At 33.4% G+C, this 24913-nt stretch overlaps 3 protein-coding genes and 1 long non-coding RNA gene across 6 annotated transcripts; 3 read left to right on the top strand and 1 right to left on the bottom strand.

The window, feature by feature from the left end:
- The first annotated feature begins 673 nt into the window (after positions 1-673).
- On the top strand, positions 674-6576 carry LOC139892153 (uncharacterized). 2 transcript variants are annotated; one of them, XM_071875192.1, is made up of 7 exons: positions 674-877; positions 1398-1531; positions 1761-1818; positions 1937-2674; positions 2772-2915; positions 4323-4451; positions 5541-6576. In XM_071875192.1, the coding sequence occupies exons 1-7, from the start codon at positions 818-820 to the stop codon at positions 6114-6116; spliced, it is 1839 nt and encodes a 612-aa protein (XP_071731293.1). In that variant the 5' UTR covers positions 674-817; the 3' UTR covers positions 6117-6576. The 2 variants fall into 2 exon arrangements, with proteins under 2 accessions (XP_071731293.1, XP_071731294.1); XM_071875193.1 differs by lacking the exons at positions 674-877; positions 1398-1531 and having other exon boundaries at positions 1783-1845.
- A 1456-nt stretch (positions 6577-8032) lies between these two features.
- LOC139892152 (uncharacterized) lies at positions 8033-10204 on the top strand. Of its 2 annotated transcripts, XR_011773997.1 has the most exons (6): positions 8033-8103; positions 8284-8337; positions 8463-8512; positions 8823-8892; positions 8963-9062; positions 10017-10204. It is a non-coding gene; the product is annotated as an uncharacterized lncRNA (long non-coding RNA). The 2 variants fall into 2 exon arrangements; XR_011773996.1 differs by lacking the exon at positions 10017-10204 and having other exon boundaries at positions 8963-9189.
- A 1837-nt stretch (positions 10205-12041) lies between these two features.
- LOC139894474 (uncharacterized) lies at positions 12042-16461 on the top strand. Its single transcript, XM_071877796.1, is given in 12 exon segments — positions 12042-12261; positions 12263-12287; positions 12378-12440; positions 12764-12898; positions 13516-13618; positions 13747-13817; positions 13905-14009; positions 14600-14633; positions 14798-14898; positions 15031-15090; positions 15911-16111; positions 16241-16461. Coding segments are annotated over 12 exon segments (1116 nt in total). The 5' UTR covers positions 12042-12139; the 3' UTR covers positions 16337-16461.
- Positions 16462-18446: 1985 nt separating this feature from the next.
- LOC139894473 (disease resistance protein RGA2-like) lies at positions 18447-23489 on the bottom strand. The gene is made up of 2 exons (XM_071877795.1): positions 21632-23489; positions 18447-20556 (listed from the first exon to the last, which is right to left on the bottom strand). The coding sequence occupies exons 1-2, from the start codon at positions 23487-23489 to the stop codon at positions 18575-18577; spliced, it is 3840 nt and encodes a 1279-aa protein (XP_071733896.1). The 3' UTR covers positions 18447-18574.
- Between the last annotated feature and the right edge of the window lie 1424 nt (positions 23490-24913).

Below are 24913 nucleotides of genomic sequence, written 5' to 3'. Positions count from 1 at the left end.
CGGTCTCGGGGTGGGTGTTCTTGGGTTGCCCGGCGAGCGATTTGGGTTCAGTGTTATTTGTTTGGGGTTAATCCGGTTTGGTGGGTGGGCTCGTGAATTGTTGTTCGCTGTTGCTGACTTCGGTTCAGGTGAGGACTTTTTTCACGATTCGGTGGTCTAGGCGGCGGTTACTTCACGAAGCAACAACATCTGGTCATTGTTATTGTACTAATGGTCAATGTTGTTGTTGTAATAGGGTAATTTTCACGGTCAAAGTTCACGTTTGAACACTTGTGATATCGTCAAACAGATTAATATCTGTCAATGTAACAACTCTTGTAACGGCCTAGATCATCGGGTCTATTTTTCTTTATTTATATTTATATTATTACGTTTTTCGCCAAAAAAAAAAAAAAAAAAAAAAAATTCTAAAATTAATATTATAACTTACCAGCTCCCACCCTTACCCCCTTGTAATCCGCCAATGAGGCTCGAGCTCATTTAGTGATATCAAAGCAAACGTCAAAAGGATGTTTGGTCCATAACATAAGGACGAATTATGTAAAGTTCACCACTATCAGTAAAATGCAAAGATGGGGTCCGTTTAAGTAGGCATCTGATCAAGAATCATAACAATAATTTATTTTTATTTTTATTTTTATTTTTCATCCGTTTTACAATTCACCCTAATCCAATAACCCAAACTTCTTCAGTATCGATTCATTGAATAAACTTGATCACAATCCCTAAACCTATAATAAAGTCCCAAACTTTATTCAATTTCTATCTTTTTTTCACAACCCTAATTTGACCTTAATTTCTATACAATCTTGAATACATGGTTATTACTGATAGCTCCCCCAATTTTGATGATGCTGCTGACATTTTTTCTCCAATGGTATTAATTCGTTCCCCTCAGTTTTTTTTTTTTTTTTTTTTTAATTTTCATCTTACATTTGTGGCTGTTGATCTGTAAAGGTGTAAACTTTTTGATCGGTTTATGGTAATGATGTATGTATATCCTTGATTCTTGATTTTGATTGCAAAAGTTATGCTTTAATAAATTTGTCAATCTGAAATTAGTTTTCTAATATATCTAACAGAATGCTTTCATAAATTTTATTTATTATATTATCGTTAAATTAGTTTTCATTTTTATTTAGAAATAAAAATGTTGATATTGATTGGAGTGAGTGATGACTGATGAGTGTTGTTCTTGTTACCAATTACTTTTGTTAAATATGGTCACAATCTAGGTTACAAAAGTTTGTTAGAAATAAATTATTCGAATTGTTTGATCATTTGGTGTTGTCATAACTGAATTCTAGTGCATTTCATAAATTAAATTAGTTTGGTAGTATAGAATTTTATAGCTAATTGACGATATTTGTTAATTTGTTATTGTTACTTTGAACTAGATGCCAAGTGAAAGCGAATCGATGATGGGAAAAAGAAAAGAAATTGTGGGCAATGAACTTGAAGGAAGCAGGAGGAAGAAAAAGAAGAAGCAAGGCGGTACACCTCGTCCTGCTTGCTCCTGGGTACATTTTAGGTACTAAACAGAATACTTATATTTATTTATTTTTATTTTTTTTGAAAGGCAAGCCCCCCAAGTGTGGGTAGTGAGGATTGAACCTTGGTCTCCTTTGGAGATTTCCAAGCTCCTAACCACTAGGCCACCCCTTGGGGTTTTTTATTTATTTATTTATTTTTGTATTCAATTTTATTGGCTTTTGATGTATGTATTACTGAGACAAGTGACTTTTAATGATGTTTATTAGCCGGGAATTTATTAAGGAGTACAGTGCTTCACATCCCGAATCCTCTGGTCTGAAAGTTGTAAGCATACCGGCTATGATTTAAATTGTAATTATAATTTCAAATATGTTGTCTTATGTAAAAAGGGTTAGTTTTTTTAATATATTAGTGTTAAGGTTAATCTTATTATGTTTTCTAGGCAACAAAAGCAGCTTCGGATGCTTGGAAAGTGATGACACTTGAAGAAAAATCAAAATACACAAAACGTGCGCGTGAAGTGTGGGACGATTACTTGAGTTCGGCTCCCGCTCGTGAACCTAAACCTAGAAAACAAGCCAACTTAGTCACTCGATGTTCTCCAGGCCGTTTAGTTAACGTGTTAAAACACTTTACAACCGAACAAAAGGAAGCCGTTAAAAGTATGGGATTCGGTAGTCTTCTTGCTCTTAAATGTAGAACATTAAGGCGTAGTTTGTGTTTATGGTTACTAGAAAGATTTAATACCATAAGGCGTAGTTTAGAGATTTGCGGTGAACGTATTCCTATGTACCCTCATGATGTGGAACTCGTAATGGGATTACCGGCTAGTGGAAAGGACGTGGTGAACGCGGGTCCCGATGACTTAGTAGCCGAATTGCGTCAAAAGTACAACGCTTCAAATCGAGGAATTTCGGTGCGTTTTCTAGAAGAAAGATTGGGTCAACCCGAAGCGGGAGACGATTTTAAACGAGCGTTTCTTTTGTATGTTTTAGGGACACTTTTGTGTCCTACCGCAAGGCTAGACGTTAGCCCTTCGTTTCTTCATTTATTAACGGATATGGATACTATCCATGAATACAATTGGGCGAAATTCTTACTTGATAGGCTTGTTAGGGAAGTGTCTCGTTATCGGCAAGGGAAACAACGTGCGGTTGGTGGTTGTTTACTATTTCTTCAGGTGAATGTGAATGCGTTTTTATAAGTATTTTGATTTAATTTTGATTGTTGGTTTAAGTTTTTGTTTGGAAATTAAACATGTGTGTTTAATTTTACAGATTTTTTACTATGAGTGTATTGCTATTGGAAGTAGTTGTGAACCGGGCCCCGTTGTTGTTCCGTGTTTATCGTTGTGGACAGAGGAAGCTATTTCGGAAAGAGAAAAACAGGAAAAAGAGCTTGGTGGTTACGGATGTGGTGAGGTAAGCTGTATGTATATATTCGTAACTAAAGTTTTATTAAACGTTTATTATGTAGTTAAGTATAGAAAGTATATATAATATATATCTATTTATATATTATATATACGAGTATATGATAATATGATAATTACTGGCACAACTTCTAATAGTCATATACCATAAGTCCAAATGTTAAAATGTTTTGTAACATTATATACTTAACAGAAAAATAAACCACTGTCTTAGATATTATGCTCTAATCTAACAACCTAATTGTGATCACACTACATATTATTAGGATAGTTTCGTTTAGGGACCGCATCAAATTAGATTAGTGTGGGAATTCTAGCCTAAACATATGAATTCAGTTGCAAGAATCGGTAGTAAGGGCATCAACAGTGTCCATTCAAACTCTTATAAACCGGACTAAATGACCTATCGGCTAATGAAGGAAGTGATATTATAGGTTGATATATGTACATCTATACTTGATTAAGAAAAATGAAGATAATGGTAAGAAAGATGGAGTGTAACATTTATGTGTGTGTGTGTGTGTGTGTGTGTGTGTGTGGACATTGAAATGACTAGTAGGTCGAGTCAGGGTCGCGTTGGGGACTAGACTAACGTTGAGTCGTTGACTAACATTGACTTTTAGTAACATGTATACGTTACACATAATGTTTTAAACATAAATATTTCAAACATATGTATAGGGCACAAAATCCGAGTTTAAAAAATTTAAAAAAATTGACCAAACTTTGATCAACCTTGACTGACTCAGAGGTCAGACCGATTTTGACCGACTCTAACCTGAATTTTTAGTGTTGACCGAGACGTTTTTGGGCGAAACAGGACGGCTAGTCACCAAACCGATTTTGACTGACTCAGAGGTCAGACCGATTTTGACCGACTCTAACCTGAATTTTTAGTGTTGACCGAGACGTTTTTGGGCGAAACAGGACGGCTAGTCACCAAACCAACTAATCGGCCGAGACGACCGTCATTTACAACACTGAGAATAGTAGGAACTTTTTGTTTCGAACAGACACAAATCCTCAAACTTGTGACCTCTTTAATCAAGAGAAAACCCAAGAATAGTATATGGTATACGCTAAAAGCACATAGTCATATGGTAAATTGAAGCTATTAATAGTTGGCTACTACCTTGGGCAATTAATTTTTCCTTTTTTGTTCATTTTTATATGTATCCTTTTATAATTTAAATTTAGATTTACATATGCATTAATTATGATCAGTCAATCACCAAGACACTGTTCATAGAATGATATTTTAATTTTACAGATGAAATGATTTATGAGGTTGTATACTTGTATGCATTTAAAGTAGACTTAGGCAACTTTCAACGTACTTGAACGTATATACTAAAAGTCTTGAATACATTGGTTTAAAAAATTAGTCTTTGTGCAGGTAATTTGCAGGGAGAGAGGTCTTGGGTTGGGGTTGTTAAATGGAAGGGATCGTGATGACGTACTCCCATTAAGAGAGGTGGCTGATAGAGTTAATCGTGGTACTCTCGTTCGCCAGGACGAAAACCTGGTAAGATAAAACCACAAATTTTGGCATACATAATCATTCTAAGATGCATAAAATGGTATGATCATAATTTCATAATTCAAAATAGTAGTAGAAAAATAAATAACCCTAAAAAATAGGACTATTTTACTAATTGGTTGATACTTTTTGATCTCCCAATTCCGTTTGTTCCCAATTCCGTTTGTTGAACTTTCGATGCGTCATGCTCACTTTGTTAGATTATTTGTTAGGCTAATTTAATAGTTCTATCTACCATCTTTAATCTTTCATCTTTCATAGTAATAATAATAAAGAAATCTTACACTCATAATGTATTTTCAAATAAATACAAAATGATGTGGACAAGTTTGCGGACCGATCAGATTTTTTTTTTTTAATGTCTTGCTTCTCTTTCATCGAGTGATTGGGTGCACTTGATTGGTGCACATCATTGTTTGGAAATCATTTAGTAAAATTAGCATTGGGCATTGATATATCCACCGCTTCACAACTGTGCACTAATAGATTATTGCAGTGTTGCACACTACAACATGTTAATTCATGGTGGATATGTCAAAAAAAGATGGTGGATAAGGATATATCACCACCCCTTAAAGTTCCTAATAATATAATAATAATAATAATAATAATAATAATAATAATAATAATAATAATAATAATAATAACTTGATACTAATAACCGGTAATCGGCTCTATTTTTGAGTCAACAACAAACGTCGATTTATTGGCGTCTTGATTGCCGTTTAGAGCCTAAATTGAATTACAGGCATGATTTAAAACTCATGGAAATTTGATTCTACCATTTTCATGGCGTCTCAATATTATTTTTAATTTTATTTTACAATTTTTTTTAAAACAAATTTCCTACTTATTGGCTGGAGGTTCACTCGGAAGCAATCTCTTTATCCTTCGAATAGAGAGATGGATGACTTTCTCTACTTTTGAGAGTGTGTCACTCTGGGTGCCGAAATGACTTGTTTTTATTCTCGGATAGGGGAATGGTTGTCTACATCTCACCTCCCCCATACACCACTCATGTGGTATTGGGTTTTGTTGTTGTTGTTTTGTGTAATAACTGGTAATTCACCACAGGAAAATGTGCCGTTTGCTTACAAGAACGAGAATACACCCCCTGTTCGAATCGATTACGGCTACAAGACTCCATTAAATTATAACAACTCAAACAACCTTCATGAAAATAGAGGTATATACACAGTTCAATCCACATGTCCTCTTCTGAACTGCAACTTCACGGGTTTATTTCAAGAATTATCAGATCATTTCACCACTAAACATTGGGATTCTGGAAGACGTTTTCAGTATAATTCTCCATTACCCGTATCTCTAGGCATGCATGAAACATTCCTTGTTCTTCAAGCAGAAGAAGACGGCGTTCTCTTCTTACTGAATAAAGGGACTGAAAATATTGGTCATACCGTTATGGTAACTTGTATTGGGCCCACCACTAGTAATGGCCGTAGTTTTCCTTACTGTCTTGTTTCAGAAAGGGGAAATAGTTCGTTAAGATTAAAGTCGTATACACAAACTCTTCCTGGTAGAGTTGAAGGTATTCCTCCGTCTGATTTTCTTTTGGTCCCGTTTGGGTATCTTAATTCGTCCGGGGAGCTCAATTTGGAGGTTTGTATATGGAACCATTCGGATATATAGGTGTCAAGTTTGATACCCCAAGTCCATTTTTCTTATAAAAAAAATAAAAAAGGCGTTGACTTTTCAAGCATACCATCAAATCTTGAAAAGAAAATGGCCTTTTTTTTACATTTTCTTAAAAATCCCATCTTTTTTTACAAATTGATATGTTGTTATAAAGAAAAGTAACCTGAGTTGTTATGAAAGAAGTCTTGGCTCTTATTACTGTTGCTGAGGTTTAGGGATGTATGTAGTTGGGGTATGTTAAAAATGGACGAGTTTTCCTTAAGTTTTAAGTCATTATTTTGTTTTATCTTAGAGTAGCATATTTGTATTTATATTTATAAATTTCTGCTGGAGGAAGTTTTATAAGTACATAGATATTAAAGCTTGCGGTTTTTTGATTTTATAGGAAGGATTGATGTAAAACATTTGCTATTTGTGGTTTCTGCATGTAATATAGCAATCAAATATTTGGAAACTTGAGTTGATCTATTTTGTTTCAAGTGCTGTTTTGATAGATAATAATTGAGTTTGTATACTTTATGAATTACAACTTACAAGCAAAATGTAGATTAAACATGTTAACATTTGTTCCGTCTTGAACACAAAATTAGATGTTCAATATAGTTTATGTTACTTGTAACGTGTTCTGGTTCTAGAGAAGAGGACATCACTTAAAATGAATCATACTCCTAGTCTACTTATATATAATTATCTTACTCCTACTTAATGTCATGTTTTAGCCATATTAACATATCTTACCGTCTAGAACCAAAGACCCGTTAGAGGAATAGGATGTCACTCCAACTATTGGCTAGATTGCTTCTGGTGCATTTTATGTGCCGTTTATGAATAGGATGTCATTCCAACTATTGGCTTAAATTGCTTCAGGTGCATTTTATGTGGCACTTATGAATAGGATGTCAGTCCAACTATTGACTATTGACTTAAACTGCTTTTGGTTTTGTGGCATATAAATAGATTTTATGGTGACTTATATTTTTTTTAGGGGTTCTCGCTATTCTCATATTTGATTGTGGGTGAAGCATTTTTTGAATATTCACCTTTAAGTAGATATGGTAACAAACTAATGGGTAGTTGGACTTTGCTTCGAAGAAGAGAAAAAAAAAATAAGTGGGAAATTGACGTTGTAGAGAACATTACTATATTGCGATTCTAGTGAACAATAATTTCATAGCAAAAACTTATGCCGTTCCAAAAAACAAAATAAAAAATTTCATAGTAAAAAACGATACGTGACTGAGTGGCGAATAGTATACAATAGAATAAGGTTAAAATTTATCAACTCCTCTCGATTCCAATATTTTTTACAATTCTATCACAATCCAGTTACATTTAACTTTTACAAATTGCTAATTATTTTTGAGTTTTGTCTTTAAATTTTATTCAATATAATTATAATTAGGGATTATAATATCTCCCTACTTATTAAAACAAACGGGAATTGATATTTCCAAACTTATTTTTGATAGATCCACACAAATTCACTAAATTACCCTTAATGATGTGTTATATAAATTTTTCATTTCAAATTATCGGAGGGTATAACTAGAAAGTAGCAACATATATGTGTGGATCTATCAAAATCATATTTGGAAATATCACCTCCTAAAACAAAAGCTTAAATGAGAAATAATTTTTCAAATTCAACCTTTAAATTAATTCATATCCATTGGATCAAGATTCTACAATCAAATCTAACCATTCATTTTCATTTAATTCACCAAATTCAATTCAATTACTAATGATTTTTAGGATTCTTTATGCAAAGTCATTTATACCCTTAAACCATATTATTATTACAACTAGCAATTAATTAATACCGGGGTTTTACAATTAATTAATACGAAATCGTTACCTTCCATAAAAAACGGCCGTTTACTAATCAAATCTTCCAAATACAAGTTTTATTCAAAATCAATTTCAATCTCTTCCTTCGTACGATTTGATCGTTGAGGGTACAATGCAATTATTTCTTTATCAGGTGCGTAAAATATCTATCTACTTCTATATGAATAGGTATTCATAAATTATAATTTTCTACTGTTATGAACATTGTGTAAATTTCAGATATAGATTTCTACTGCTTAAATGGAATTGTATAAAATAATTCTTTTGATTCGCATGTGCGTGATTAATTCTAATGGATCTACAATTTATATAGCCGCATAGCAATGAATCGATGGAATAGGTACCGAGTCGATTATTTCTTTTACAGGTGCAATCTATCATCATATTAACTTTATCGTTTTAATTCGTTACTTACTGGAATCTCTGATCGAAAAGTTTTCGCATGTTTAGGGTTCCGAATAAGTGTTAATTGATTTTATGTTCTTCGTGTAGGGTTCCGATTGAGCATCGACGTGTCCGGAAACACCGTATGTATGAAACGGGTATGGATTTAGTTAATAAAACGTGTGAACTTCTTTTGAAATATTACGTGTTAAGTTTGAAAATGTTCATCTATTAACAGTCACACTATTTGGTCTGCTGACTCGCTTCATGAATGCTGGTCTCTTCTTTTAGTTGATATTTTTTGTTTGTTTGTATAGGACTACAATTGTACAGTAGATTTTTGTCAGTTTCACGTTTCTTGCACAAGAATCGTCTTTGAATCGTAATAATGGTTGCGTTGGGACAATAAGATTGTATACTGAACATTTTCTATGTACCATGATGCTGATATTTTTGTCTTCACCACAGTATTTTGGTAAAGCCATGAGAAAACTATGAAGTTTCAGGTTCAAATGGGTGAGGTTCAACTGCAATAATGGTTCGTGTCAAATAACATGAGTTTACAAATATATAGATATCTATCTAAATTGTTATTTGATTCAATGCAGGTTTTCTACTTCCTTGAAGGACCTTTGTAATGATGAATTCAGGATGGCAAAGGAAAAGAAAGATCTAAAGTCTTGTATTACGATGAAGTTCCTGGATCCGGTTAGTTCTTTAAAACTTCCATTGTATGTAATGAATGTATGGTGTTATTGTTTGTTGTGTAAGGATGTGAGATGAAATTTATCTTTTTGAATTGGATCAGGTGATTTATGCTTTTGAATTTGTGATTATTCAGGATTAGGAAAATTAAATTAGATGAGGCGTGGATTTGTACGAAAATGGATGTTTTATGGTATTTGATTATAATTATTGAAATTACAAAAATCCCTATGAAAATGCACATCCGAACGTAACATTGAAATTTAGGTGATTTGTTAATGACTACAATATTTTAGTGTCTATTGAAAAGTTTAAATTAAGCTCATTGAAGCTGAAAGGTTGGTTATAATAATACCTTAAAAAATTGTATGGTTCATTATGGCCAAAATGTACTCACCCTTAGAGCTTATGATGCAAGAAAATAGTTACAGTGTAAGTGCTCATTTAGTGTTAGGATATATGGACGAAGGGGTATAATCGCATTTGCGTAAAATGGGTCATCTATTGACACAAAGTTAGATCATGTATTTAGTATGGAGTAATGATTTTACACAGTTGTTTCATAAACTTTTACGGAGTATATACTAAAATAATAGTTCATTCAATGCTATGTTTTCTCTCATAAATTTGATTGAAATCGACATATAATTTATTCTTGAATGATATTCCATAGCTTTTATGCTTGCTCTCATATGTTATGGGTTGAGGATCCGGATAAAATCATGGATGGTGTGAAGCATGGTGAAAACATGAGAGGGATGGGTGGGTTGGATAAGGGTCATAAATATTTTGATAGTTTTTTTGTACTGGTCAGGTTGCATTTGTAATGGGTCAAAAGAGTCTGAGTCACCTATTATTAACAATTGGTTTGTCAGATATGATCATAAGTATATTATGTCAGTAATAATAATTTAGTTTTTGTCCATTTCCTTATGTCAATTAAATCTATGTGTGTAGGCTGCCAAGGAAGAATTCATAAGGCACGTATCGAGTTAGATGAAGTTGGAAGGATTTAATAGAAACCATAGTGAACCAATCATGGATATCAAGTAGTAAAATTGTATTTTATATGCCATAATTAATCAATTAAGTAATTTGTTGAATTGTGAGAGTATTGAAAAAGGAGAAGATAGTGTAATTATATTCTAAATGATGGAAAGTCATTATTTGATTATTTTGACATATGACTCTTTTGAGTCAAAAAGTGTCAACATGAGTTTTTATCAATATGATCACGTTCACTATCTTTAGTTAAATAAGTTAACAAGTATCAATTTTTTCAAAAAAAATTAGGTCTATTTTGGTATAAAACAGAAAATAATGACCCATTAGAGCCATTCTGGCCTATTTTGACTCATATACATTACTTATTACTTAGAGAAACGAAGCCACCAACAAGTTAATAATGTTAATTTGTACTTGTGGTATAAATTTTTCCATCACATGTTTTTTTTATGTTTAAGTTCTTAAAAGAACTTTTATACAATTTTGATAAAATTGTCAAAGTGACTCGGGCCTACTTTGCGGGTTTGTAAGTTTGAGAAAGGTCCAAGATATACTCACTATAAGACACTTCACAACTATCACAAAATATAGTCCTTTAATCATCAATGGGAAGCTATACCTATATAACATTTATTTTATTCTTTTTAGAAGTTTCTTTGTTTTTAATTAGAAGTTTGCATTTCATAAGTGTTAAACTTTGATTTCATTACTATTTCATCTTATTCAAGTTCATCGTGTCATTTTTTTTAAATAATGTGTAATACTCAATTCTTATAAAATAATTGTCCGATTCTACTTTACTATAACAAAAGTCATTGAAGAATCCTGCGAATTCGCGGGTCTTTAACTAGTATGTAAGTTAAACGACTTTGCTATTTTAGTTTCTATGCTACATGTATTGAAGTTGAGTTAGTAAGTAAACTAAATTCGTATGTTGTTTTATATACAAAATCTGTCTCAAAAATTACCGGAATAAATAGGACACTAATGGCCATATATTTCTTAATTAATACTACATATTATTTATATTTATAGTTTTTTTTTTTTATCTTTCATCAAATTATGAGTTTTTTTTTTTTTTTTTTTGTTTTTTTGTTTTTTTTTTTTTTTTTGTTATATTTTTGACGAGTTTCTTTTGTGTGCCGAATTTAGTATATATGAAATAACTTAAGAGTTAATTATGTTACACAATTATTTCAAATATAAGTGGTGTATATAAAAAGTATACGTGTGAGTAAACCTATAAACTACAATCTTTGTATTTATTAATATATAAAAATATAATAATTAATGATATAATAATAACTAATAAAATGACCCGTGAAATCACGGGTTTGTTTAAACGAAACAATTTAATGACATATTTTAGGTATTAATTGAATGTAATTGCTAAAGTCATTTATTTTAATAACCCGTTTGACTAAGAAACTTGTCGTTGTTTTTACAAATATATAGAGATATGTATTTTCACATAAATATGTAACGTAATTAATTTCGTAAAAAGAATCCATATTTGAATATTAATAATATAATAGTGATTATAATTATAATTATTATATTAAAAGTAAATAATAATAATAAAGTTCGCTCAAAGTTGAGTATTTATATTTTTAATAATAATAATAATAATAATAATAATTAGTAGTAATAATAAATGCCTTTTAATTTTTTTTAGAAAAAATTAAAATTACAATTAGGAGAGATTAGTATTTTCTTTTATAAAAGATTTCGTATTATTTTTTAATTAAATTAATATATAATTATGTCATCATTATTATAAAAATTAAAGGGTAATTAGTTTGATGATAATATCATTATTTTGGAGCATTATATGACTATATAGATGATAATATATGTTTATGCCTTTAAATTTAATTTTAATTTTAATTTGAATTAATAAATAATATTTAATATATTAATGAATGTTAATATAAATATAAATATTAAATTAATTTTAAGTGAAAACGATAGAGAAAAGTTGCACACCCATCCGATAATCGGATGGCTTAAAAATACGACCAAAGCAGACTGTGATACCGATTTTCATTCACCGGAACTAAAATAATAAATACAAAATGCAGCAGCACTTATCATTAGCATCATCATCATCTTCGTCTTCATTAATGCTCCGCCGCATTTGTTCTTCAGCTTCTGCCGTCCAATTTTCAACTGCTGCTTGTGTTGCTAACAAGAAAAAAACTTGTATTCTTAGGCTCTCCATCGGTAATCTCTACTCTATTCCTATAAATTGCTAATACTCCTCACTGAATTACGAATTAATGTTTATTATGAATCTCGATTTAATTATTTTAGGTTTCTGCTTCTGTTCTCGACAATCTTCTAGATGCTTCTTCCGCTCCGGATTCACTATTCGAGGTACTTCAATTCATTTTGCAATCATTTATATTTAATCTACCGTGCGTCAATTTTAATTATCATTAAATATATGTACGTATAATACAATGTATATACACATGATGCTAATGAACTTAACCTAATGATAAAACAAATTGTCAGGTCACTTCCCCTATATTTGGAGTATTTATTTTACCTTAAACTTTGCTTACTTGAACCTTGCCCTATGTACATTTATAATTATCTTTCTCTGTATCTATATAAACCCATACTTATGATGCCAGAGCATTTACTGTGTTGTGATATTTGTGACTAGATGACTAGTTAATGGCTTTGTAAATTAGGTTTCTGCAATTGTTACTCAACCAGCTTCAGGAAGAGATAGGGGACGAAAGGTGATGCCGTCACCTGTTGCGCAGCATGCTCTTGATAGAGGTTTCCCCGCTCATCTTATATTCACACCTGTTAAAGCCACCGAGGTAATCAGTTTTTTTTTTTTTTTTTTACATGATCACCAACTTCAGTCAAAACTTTAGTTAATGAATACCTGCCTGCGAAGAGTTGATGGAATGCATTTTTAGCCCCATTTATTCCTAAACTTAACCAATTCACATTTGTTATTATCATAAGCAAAATAAATTTGGGTCACTGCAAAGGCTAACGATTTCAATTTACATCAACTTCATAGTAACCAATCATAATCATCAAAAGGAAATCACCATTGAGTTCTATAACCTATCACATTGTCTTAACCACTAGTATCTTAAAATTGATTAGACAAAGAGGCACACAATAAGTAAAACAAAGACATTAATGTTGATTGTCTAATCCTATTTTTCCTACTCTTTCTTACCACATTAGTCGGGACAACGTTTACCCGACATGTGGTTTGTTTATGTTGATCATTAACTTCTACTGAACATGTAATTCTCATTTGAGGTACAAGAGGACTGAGTTATCAGTTCCCTTAACTTAAGGGAACCGATAACTCAGTCCTCTTGTACCTCAAATGAGAATTACATGTTCAATAGAAGTTAATGATCTTTCTCTTATAGTATTCTTTTATTAAATGGAAATTATATGTGACTTTTTGCAGGAAGCATTTTTGTCTGACTTTAGTGCAATTGAGCCAGAACTTTGCATCACTGCAGCATACGGAAACATATTGCCCAACAAATTTTTGAAGATTCCGCCATTAGGTTGGTTTTCTTTATCCGAGATTTTTTAACTTGTAAATATGTCATGGTCTTTTTAGCCACACAATGAGAAGTTTTTGATGATTTAGTTGAGTCTGATACAAGGGATGATCATTTTAGAATATTTTTAGGGACTGTCAATATACACCCAAGTTTGCTGCCTTTATACCGTGGAGCGTCTCCTGTTCAAAGAGCTTTGCAGGTTTATTCCTTCACTACATTTTGAGTTAACAAGTAGAATGTTTTGTATGCCCATTGTAAGTGAAACACATAATTCATCATTCATCAGGATGGTGTTAAAGAAAGTGGCGTATCATTGGCATTCACTGTCCGGGCATTGGATGCTGGACCCATTATTGCATCCCAAAAAATGGATATAGATGACCATATTAAGGTAATTAATTTCTCACATTCTTTTTTCAAGTTTGAAAGTTAGTACTTTTTTTTTCCAAGCTTGAAAAAAGGTCATATATGTAGGTGGTGGTGTTTGAATGTGCTTTTCAAAATTCACTATGTCATTTTAAAAAAAAACAAAATTCCCGTATTTTATTTCATCCATTGCGGTCTTGCTCCTTACCAACGATGAAGGAAGGTTTGATACTTAGCTTTGATAAAAAGGGTAAGTATGAGATTTTGTATGCATGTGATTTTACTGATAATCAGGAAGTATTGGTATAATTTCTAGAATTAGGTTCAATGAGGGGCAAAAAGCAAATAGGCATTTTTAGTTACTTTTAATGCTCAAGAAAAAAAGTGCACATTTACTTCAGTGTCGGTTGAAACTTGAGTTGGTACCACTTCACCTGCATAAAAAAAAAAATTAATTTTTGCAGACCATGACTTATGTGATGATCAATTTCAGGGTAATGTTCTTACTTACGTTAAGTAGCAAAGTTCGTCACTTTCACATTTCTGATTGTACAAGATGTATAAGTTATCGTAAGTGGATAACATATATCGTAAATTCGTAATATTTTTGTGCAGGCTCCAGAATTGCTTGATCTGCTATTTGCAAAAGGTTGATTGTTTTTCTCTGCTTATTCGTTTCTAGACCAATGTTCTTTTTGCTCATTCCTAAGATGAACTCCTAAACCCTAACTATCAACTTGGGCCTGGTTGATCTGTATATATATATATATATATATATATATATATATATATATATATATATATATGATGCAGGATCTGAACTTCTGCTTCAAGAACTTCCCTCTATATTTGATGGTTCGGCAAGGACAAAAGCTCAACAACAGGATGACTCAAAAGCTACTTTGGCTCCCAAGGTATATCTAGTTCCATTATTTCTTTTGCTACACCTAATTTACTGATTCTGATTCACTAATTTACTACACCTGATTGGCTAATTTACCGATCCAATTTATGATTTATCGGTGTATTTATGGTGTTTCGAACAGATAAATCAAGAGGAGTCTTGGTTATCGTTTGACCAAGAAGCTACAACTCTACACAATAAGGTATTATTCCCTTGCATATATATATTTTACTAGGTTTTGAGCCCGTGCGTTGCACGACTACTCAAAATCCGCTTTAAATAAGTCACTTATTTTAATTTTATGACGTTTGATCTACATTTTCAAGCAATTTGTGGTTGCGTTGGGCGACATGTCAACCCAATAGCTTAAGTGTGGTTAATTTGAGCCCGTACTCTAGTTTCAATAAGTCATAATTGTTAAAAAATGACGCATTTCTAGTATGTTAGTATGTTTCGTTGGTAAAACGGGACTATAAAATACATATATGTTTCATATTGCGTGTAGTTGCAACAACAAAAAATTGCTCGAGTTCTATCAGATTTAAGAAATCGGCTGAATCTAATTATGTAATGGCATAATTTTACTAATAGGAGTAATACGTTACTATTCCCTCAAAATTAGTATTAAAAATTGTTTGGTAGTTTTTCTTACGACATGTGTGTATGAACAAATGTCTGTAGTTTTTCTGATTATCGTAGTAGTATATAGGAGTATGGATGAAATAGGAACTAAATTGTGTAAAATTGGGTTTAGTGAATTTTTTAAATTAAATGGGTACATATGGCAGTTTTAGTATTCAAATTGTGTATATATGATATTATGTTATTCATTTGGGTAAATATTTGATTTTAAAGGTTCATAAGGGTATATATGAATAATTGTGACATGTGGAAATTACACTTGGCTTAATATGCAATATTTATGGAGCTAATGACATGTAAGCTAATCAAATCTCTCTTTTATATATATAGATAGATGTCTTATTCCAAGTCTGTTATCATGACATAATGTAACCTTGTAGGTGCGGGCTTTTGCAGGTTGGCCCGGAACCCGAGCCAAATTTATTGTAATTGATGAGAAGACCGATAAGAATACCGAGCTTGAGCTCAAAGTCATAACTTCAAGAGTTTATGAGGAGGGTAATGTTAACAAAGATGATGATGAAGTGACCTTCAGGAAAGGGTCACTGATCGTACTATGTGGCGGTCACACGGCACTTGAGGTAAGCATCCATGTGCATTTTATCGTTATGGGATTTGTTTAAAGTTCTTGTATAATCTTTTTCAAATCAATTTTAAATGTAAAATCATATTCTAAGATTGTAGCTTATATTGATGTCACTGACTTTTAGATTTTGGAAGTCCAGCTACCGGGTAAGAAAGTGGTAAGCGCAGCTGCATTTTGGAACGGTTTAAGAGGTCAAAAGCTGAGAAAATTGCGGTTATAGTAGGAACTATTTTTATAATTCAATGTGCTAAAAATATTTAATTTAAATTAAAGAAGAATTAATTGTCAATTTTGGAGTTTTGGTTCAACTTTTTGGTGAAAGAACATAAATTAAACTATAATAGATCGAGTGATCTAATTGAGTTATATATTGTTCATTAGATTTTACGAATTCTCTCTGACATATCATTTAATCTTGGTCCTGTCTATATTGAACAAACAATTAATAGACAGTATTCTCTCGACTGCTGTTTTTGAATCCATGACGCTGGTCAAGTGTAGCATTTTTGGGTGTTTCTTAGTTTATAGCTGAAACTAGTTTTTGATCACTGACAAAAACAGGTTTTGAAGGTATGATTCATTTATGTTAAGACGTCTTTCTTCACCAAAAGCGGACCACATTACTAGCATCTATGCACTTTTTATCTCATTGTTTATTATGTGTTGGCGTGTTGCTCTGCAGATTCTTTAGGAAATCGTTGTATCAAACACCTTTTGAGCATCCATAGTCTTAGGGTGTCAAAAATAACCAAACCTGCATAAAGATCCCGGATTCAAATAAGCCGACTCTTATTTGAATTGAGTTATCGGATAAATATATTAGAATCTCAATAATTCGAATAACCACAAATGTTATTTAATTATACTAGTATAACCACAAATGGTATGTAATTACAATCCAGAAAAACCAGGTGGCTTCCAACCATGGGGCTTTACAAGGTGAACTTTCAATAATAATAATAATAATAATAATAATAATAATAATGTACTTATAATAAAGCTTTCTTGCTGCGGTTGAATTTTCCGGGGTCCCGTAGCTAACCCTCCTGCTTACATTTTTTCAAATTGACCGATGCTCCTCCAGTCTCTGACTCTGACCGAAGTGTGCTCCCGTCTCCTCCTGCATATTAACAATTTTTTGAATGAGATCAAATCAGGTCAGGTTGGACTGGGTCGACACTGAGCACATTATGTCCATATTTTGAATGCTAATAAATAATTTAGTTTTTGTTTTAAATAAATAATTTAGTTAGTTAACATATGATAAAGTATCCTATTAATAATCTAATGATTACTTAAGTAAAGCAATTGAAAAAGAGGTTATAGACATAAAAAATATGCTTTGAAACAACTCCGCACCAGTTAAAAACCATTTGAACCCTTTTCATTTCAAGTAAACTTTTTAACATCGCAAATTCTACTCGTTAAAGATAGAAGAACATAACCCAAATGAATGGGTCAAAATTTCCACTTTCAAAGTCAAATCAATATTTTGCTATGTATGATTACCTAGCATATTCAATGCTGACATCTGTATACAATGAAAATCAATAACCATTGTTCAGTTGCCTCACATAGATGATGAATCAACAATGAAAATCAGAAACGATTATTTGTTGATGAAATCTCGAAAACAAAAAGGAAATGCAAGTGTTTTTGGACATCAGAAAGAGCTAATTTTGGAATTTTAGTGAAAGAAGGATTGATTTCTAACAATGCATGATATTTTTTGAGCTGAACCCATTAACGCTATGTTGTTTGCAAACAAAAATGAATATACTTGTAACTTGTGACTAACTCACAAAGATATTTAAGCAGTAAACAATCCATAAGGAATCATGAAACCATTTGAGCCTCTTCAACATAAACACATTCATCAGATACACAAATATCTTGAACAATTTAATTGTGTTCTTTATCCATAAACAGATTAAGCCATTATAATTTATACATTAGTTCATTGTTTTAACATTTTTATTTGGGCTAAAAACATAACATACTTCTTACAGATTTGAACAAACAATCAATAGACAGTATTCTCTTGATGACTGCTGTTTTTGGATCCATGACGCAGGTCATGTGTAGCATTTTTGGATGTTCCTTAGTTAACAGGTGAAACTAGTTATAAATCATTGATAAAATCAATTGTAACATACTTGTTACACCACAAAATCAATAACTAGCATTAGATTTGGCAATTTCTCATATGAATTGATCAATTTGGGCAATGTTACGTTTCACCACAAAATCGTTCAAGAGAACTTTTTGATAAAAATAAGGAAGGGTTAAACAGGTTGAAATTTCCCCAAAGAGTTAAGGAACTAAGATACTGAGATGATATAGCATTTAAAATATTCGTTTGATGGTAAATATAACTAAATTTAAAATGCAGATATAGAAAAAGAAGAGATGCACCTGAAACATATGGTATCAAGAAGTATATATCTCATTAAAATCCTTAGTCGTAGTCCATGATGATGGCGGGGATATGAGAGATGAGGGGCCAGTAGTCGTGGCTTCCTCCTCCTATTCGACTTTTACTTTTACTTTCACTACACCTTTCTTTCAGCTTTGGGCATTCAAGGATTCTCAAACTGAGAAGTGAAGGCAACAACATTTCTGGTAGATCTTTCATCTTTGGGCACCACTTAATTTGAAGATGTTGGAGGGAGGTGAGGTGTTCCAGTCCCATTGATATCGTTTCCAATTCCTTAAAATATAACAACGTGAGAGAAGTAAGAGATGATGGAAGAAGACTAGACAACTGACAACCACTGTTCACGTCATCTTCGGACTCCCCATGTAAGGTTATGTCGACAAGTGAAGGTGGGAAATTTTGTGGGTCCCACTCTGATATGGGTTTTTTTAACCCACCTACTTCTAAAAAAACCAAATTGGGAGGCCAAAGACCGCGAGGAAATGAACCATCATCCATTCTTGGACATTCGGTGATTGCCAGAGTTGTTAAGGAGGGGAGATCCGGCAATTGCTGATCAGGAAATGATTCCAGACTTTCACATGAATGTATTACCAGACTGGTGAGATGAAGGAAGCAATTCAATTCAAGGATGAATCTCAGATTTGGCGTATATAATATACTTAAATATTGAAGCAATGGCATGCCTTTGTTGTTGCTGTTGATAATCTGACTCTTGTCTTCGCCTTCAATATGAACTGACTTGAGATTCTGCCCTCCTCCTTTTGAAAAGGAAACATCTCTTACACGTTCAACGGTCAATGCCTCAATGTTGTTTGGACAACTGCAACGCTCCATATTCTCACAATCATATATGTATAAAATACTAAGAGATGTGAGGAGGAGGAGATTGCTTCCACAATCATGTACGTCATCATCATCACCCTCTCTCTCTCCAAGCCTCACCAAATTATCACAAGAAAATACTTCCAACTTCCTTAAACGCACAAAAACAGTACTTGCCTTTGCTTCTGATTCCCACAAGTATCTTATCTCATTACAATATGATATGCTTACTTCTTCAACTGCCCTGAGATGCTTACAAACACCTCTCCACACCTCATCAGTAAGACCTGAAATACGATTTAGTTCTAACTCGGTGACCGATGAAGCTATACGAACCAAACTTGTCAGGACATTGTGATCACACGCCCTTATTTCAAGTTGTCTTAGTGAAGGTAGTTCTACGAGTGAAACTTTGACCAGAGAAGGACAGTTTTCTATAAAAAGCTTCTCAAGACATGGAAACACATCCCCACAATTAATTGACCATGACTCCCACCCCTTCATATCTTCAAAACTTAGAACGTTAAGTGATGTGAATGACACACCATTAGTAGTACCAGTAAACTCCATACCCACATTTTTCACCTCATCCATGCCTTCAATAAACAGCTCCTCAAGTGACACCAACTGCCCAAGTGGCGGTAAACGCGTACACTTTTTACAGCCTCGTATATGTACATTTGACAACCTAACAAAAGAGGAACCCACAACCCAATTTGGAAGCTCTATTCCTCCATATGACACTATATTGAGTTTTTTTAAAGTATCACTATGAGGCTTCAGCTCTTCTAAGCACTCCTTTTCAAGCTGTTCTTTACGAGAATCATCAAACACATCACTCCATATCAACTCTAACTCGCTAATCCTCTTCTGCGAAAAGTTTGCCTCTCGTACATCAATTGCATTTTGCACTTCATGCAACCCTTCAATGGAGATCTCCCCGCACAAGTTGTTTAATTCTTTAAGCTCGTTAATTCCAAATCTGTTTCCAATCTTTATTTTGGAGAGTGTTTGCAGGTTTTTTAACTTGTCGATCCCTAAGGGCATCTCATTCAGAGAGTCAGTTTTTCTGATGTCAATGTGGCGTAGATTCTTAAGATTTGAGAAGTTACTAGGCAACTCGGCTAATTTTCTACAGCCAAACAAGATTAGTGTCTGCAAATTATAGAGATTGCATACATTTTTTTTTTTTTTTTTGAAAAGCAAGAAATTTTATTTATATAATGGAAAGTTACAAGCCCTATAAATTCTATACAATATGATGATAACGGAAAAAAGCAAATGCCGCCTTCATGAATAAATCACACATTTTGACACCGCGGAACTTGAGGATTCAAGTAGGATAGAATTAACCGAACAGTACCGAACTTTCGGTGACAAAGTTGATTAATACTATCCGTTTAACCAAGTGACAAAATGCAAAGACCTATCCATGGAGAAGCATGAGTACAAAAGGACTATTTAGGACGTGAAGTAAATTAGCCAATGCCCGTTCTTTGTTGATCCGAGGTGTATGATGATGGGTTGATGAGCCATTGATGCCAATCGATTATAGACTTCTTTGCTCTTTTGGAGATCCAAGCGTAAGATTGTGATTGGATTTCGGTTAAAATTGTAGCAACACACCATTCCTTTTTGCTAAAGACATTAAGATTCCTATGTTTCCAAATAATGTATGTAGATGCCCATTTAGTGGCTTGCCATATGTATGAACCGGATTTCGACGTAGGGAACGGTTGCTCCGAGATGGTAATGTCGGTAAAGGTGGTGAGGGTGTTAGAAGGAAGGTTCCACCATTTTAGTATAGATAGCCATACACTTGATGTTTTCGGACAAAGAAAAAGAATGTGTTCAATGGTTTCGACGTGTGAGTTGCATAATGGGCAAAGAATCGAATTAAGGTCAACATTACGTTTGTCTAGTTCAATGCGAGTGGGAATTCTACCATAAATTAATCTCCAGATAAATATGTTAATTTTTTGGGGTAAAAGTTTGTTTTTCGGAGTTTTGAAGGTGTGTTGTGGAGTGGCGAGTATGGTGTTGTCGAGGATAGAAGCAAGTTTCTTTGTTGTGAAGATACCATCGTTATCTAAGGCCCACTTCCAAGTGTCAGGTTTATCAGTTAAATTAATGGAGGCAATAAGATTGTTGAGTTCCGTTAATTCGTTGAGGGTACGTCCATATGGGTTTCTCGACCAATTCCATAATCCGGTGGAAGTAGAGTTTTGTGACGTGATACGATCGGCAACCAGAGCTTGTTTGTTGCTTTCAAGCATGTATAGTCTTCTAAATTAAGATACCTTAACTGCCTCAAACTACCAATGGTATCTGGTACCTCACGTATCTCAAAGTTACTTAAATTGAGAACCCTTAACAATGGAAGCTTTGGAAGTAAATCAACAAGAATCTTATTAGATAAGAAGAAGCGATCCCACTTACCTATCACCCCAACAGACGTTGCCATGAATGTTCTCAAACTTGTAGCTTTTTCGAATGCCTTAAACCTATTATAGACTTCATATTTCTCACGAACAAACGACATATGGCGATACTTTTCCAATGCTTCACTCCCTTTATCCTTCTGCATCTCATTTTCTAACCTAACAAAAAAGTCTCCTGCAATTGATGTCCCCAAATCATTTATCAAGTCATGCATCACAAACAACGATTTGTTGTCATTTGCCGCATGTTGAAAAAACGACCTTGAAAACAACTCTTCAAAACATTCATAACCAAATTGTTCTTCTGTAGATTTGTTTAGAGTCGAATGGTGCAAAAATCCTTCTGCCATCCACAACAGAACCAACTCCCTCTTATCAAATATATAGTCTTTCGGAAAAAAAGAGCAATATGCAAACAGCCGTTTCAAACACGCAGAAAGATCATTGTAGCTTAATCTAAGGGCAGGAACTATTCCACCTCCATCTTTTAGTTTCCATATCTCACTATTCAACACTTCCTTCCAATAATATTCTTCCTCTTCTTTGGTCCTCAATAACCTCCCAAGTGCTATCAAAGCCAAAGGCAAGCCACCACATTTTTTCACAAGATCTTCACCATGTTGTTTTAGCATTGGATGTAAATCAAAGTTACTTACACCTAATGCATGTAAAGCAACCAAAGATAGAGCTTCGTCATCTGACAAGTTCTTCATTTGCTCTATATGTTTAAAGCCTAGCTTCTTGAGCAATTCTACCTTTCGTGTTGTCATGATGATTTTACTTCCAGGAGCACATGCGTGAAATGGAAGTACGAGGGTTTCCCAATCCTCATAACTTTCACTCCATACATCATCCAACACTAACAAAAAACGTTTTCCTAAAACTTGATTTTTAAGGGCTTCTTGAAGTAGACTAAAATTTGCAAACTCCTTGTTTTCTCCGCCCATAGATTGAAAGATAGCCTTGGTTATACCAGCGCTATCAAAATCATCCGAAACACATACCCACGCCTTGAGTTCGAAGTGATCCTTCACCTGGTTGTCATTATACAAAAGTTTGGCTAGAGTTGTTTTACCAACCCCACCCATACCAATTATCGGAACAATGCTATAGTTTTCATCACCACGTGATTCTTCTGTCAATAACTTGTGGACTAATTTCTCCTTTTCAGTTTGCCTTCCAATAATCTTAGATTCATCCACCAAAGATGTCTGAAGTTTCCTACTGATCATATTTTTTGGCTTATCGTGTTTCACAATAACCAAACCAAGATCATTTTTTTCCTTTTCTAAATCTTGCAATTTGTTAATAATAGGATCTAACTTGTGACTCACCCTCTTAGTTAATGAGAAGTTTGTGCAACAAGTTGGGATGAGTTTTCTTACCTTGCTGGTTTTGGCAACAGAATCTTGTTTGGTTGCTAAACCATCGAGTACGTCATCAATATCGTAAGCTAAATGTTGGAGACTATTTAACCACTGTTTAACAGCTTCATTAGTTACTTGTTTTTGAGAAGCATCATTAAGAACGTTTTGGATCTGGAACAATCTCCTCTTCAGGTTGTTGAGCTCGGATTGAATTCCTTGAGACCGAGCAATTTTCTTGAAAGCTTCAGAAGCCAACTTCTCAAGAACGGCTTTCACGAGATCATAAGCAATGATTTCAGCCATTGATAATTAATTAGTTTATGATGATGATGATGATGATGATGATGATGAGATTATATTAAAGTAGTAGAGATTTTTTTTTTTTTTTTTTTTTTTTTTTTTTGGCGAAAGAAGAACAAATATTATTAAAACACACGATAAAGTAGTAAAGATGAAATTAAGCTTGTTGTCAAGAACCGTAAAGTGTTTTAATCCCTAGATCAGGTCAAGGTTTTGTATTGAATAAATTAAATATTCTAGGCGAATCTTTCTTTATTACCCCATAGAAGTCTTACGCAAGCTAAATATTCTTACGCAAGCTAAATATTCTTACGCAAGCTAAATATTCTTACGTGAATCTTTATTATTCCGATGGAAGTATTACGCGACGAATAAAGTAATAAAGTAATGACCAACAAAGTAACGAAAGTTTTGATTCTTAAACACTTGTTGAGAAATAAGGTTCTTGATTTTGATAATGAAGATACAATTTTATGGGTGCATTCGGGTGATAATGTATATTCGGTGGCGGAGGGTGTAAGAATCATGTTGGGGGCAAATTTAGCTATAGATTTCGATTGGATTAAGGTGGTGTGGAACAAGCTCGTGCCTTCAAAGATGGCTATTTTTCATTGGCTTTCGATTCGTGGAGGGGTCCCGGTTAAAGAAGTTTTAAAATATAGACATTGTCTTAGGGAAGGTGTTGATGATAAATGCTCAAGGTGCTTGATGAAAGTGGAATCCATACAACATCTTTTGTTACATTGCTCATGGGCTTTCGAGGAATTAAGGCTAAAAAAGCTTGGAGATTGATTGGTCCGGCCGCGTATTGGTTTATTTGGCTTGCAAGAAACGATTTAATTTTTAATGGTGTGTCTAAAGGGTGGATGGTGGTTTTGGAAAGTATCAAGCTTAAAGTTTTTCAATGGTTGGTAAATGCGCGCAAGGTTGAAAGTCATCAATATTACGTGTGGCAATCCCAACCGTGGGAGGTCTGCTGACTTTTTCTTCGAAACAGGCTGATCAGGCTCGAGTGATTAAATGTTTGCTGCTACTGCTTTTGTTGTTCTTATTGGTACTTTTCTGTTTTGATAAGTCATTTTGAGTGTTGGGCTAGTAGGCTTGTAATGTATTTCATTTATGGTGTATGTAATGGCCCAAATTATTGTAGGTTGGGCTCTAGCAGTTTGCTCTTTTCATTGTAATAGTTTTTCACTTCTTTGTGAAAATATCAATATATCCCTTCTTTTGCCAAAAAAAAAAAAAAAATAAAATAAAATAAATAAATTAACATCCAACAATTAATTCAGTTATTCTCTTGACAAAATTATTAAAAGTATTTTTATTTTTTTAACAGCGATTGGGATCACCCGAGAAGAACTAAACCACCCGTTGCGATCATCTCTTGTTTCGACTATGCCGATGCAGCGATAATAAGCCCGCCCCCA

This window comes from Rutidosis leptorrhynchoides, chromosome 2 (assembly GCF_046630445.1).
Source record: "Rutidosis leptorrhynchoides isolate AG116_Rl617_1_P2 chromosome 2, CSIRO_AGI_Rlap_v1, whole genome shotgun sequence".
Lineage (NCBI taxonomy): Eukaryota > Viridiplantae > Streptophyta > Magnoliopsida > Asterales > Asteraceae > Rutidosis > Rutidosis leptorrhynchoides.
The sequence above is the reverse complement of the archived record's forward strand: the minus strand, read 5'-3'. Positions and strand labels throughout refer to the sequence as shown.

Bases quoted from the DNA above. Each gene is read 5' to 3' on its own strand.
- LOC139892153 (XM_071875192.1), top strand. From the start codon at position 818: ATGGTTATTACTGATAGCTCCCCCAATTTTGATGATGCTGCTGACATT. The intron at 878-1,397 runs GTATTAATTCGT...ACTTTGAACTAG, and splicing joins CTGACATTTTTTCTCCAATG to ATGCCAAGTGAAAGCGAATC. The intron at 1,819-1,936 runs GTAAGCATACCG...TATGTTTTCTAG, and splicing joins AATCCTCTGGTCTGAAAGTT to GCAACAAAAGCAGCTTCGGA.
- LOC139894473 (XM_071877795.1), bottom strand. From the start codon at position 23,489: ATGGCTGAAATCATTGCTTATGATCTCGTGAAAGCCGTTCTTGAGAAG. The intron at 20,557-21,631 runs TCTGGTTGCCGA...AAAAAAAAAATG, and splicing joins CTTGAAAGCAACAAACAAGC to TATGCAATCTCTATAATTTG.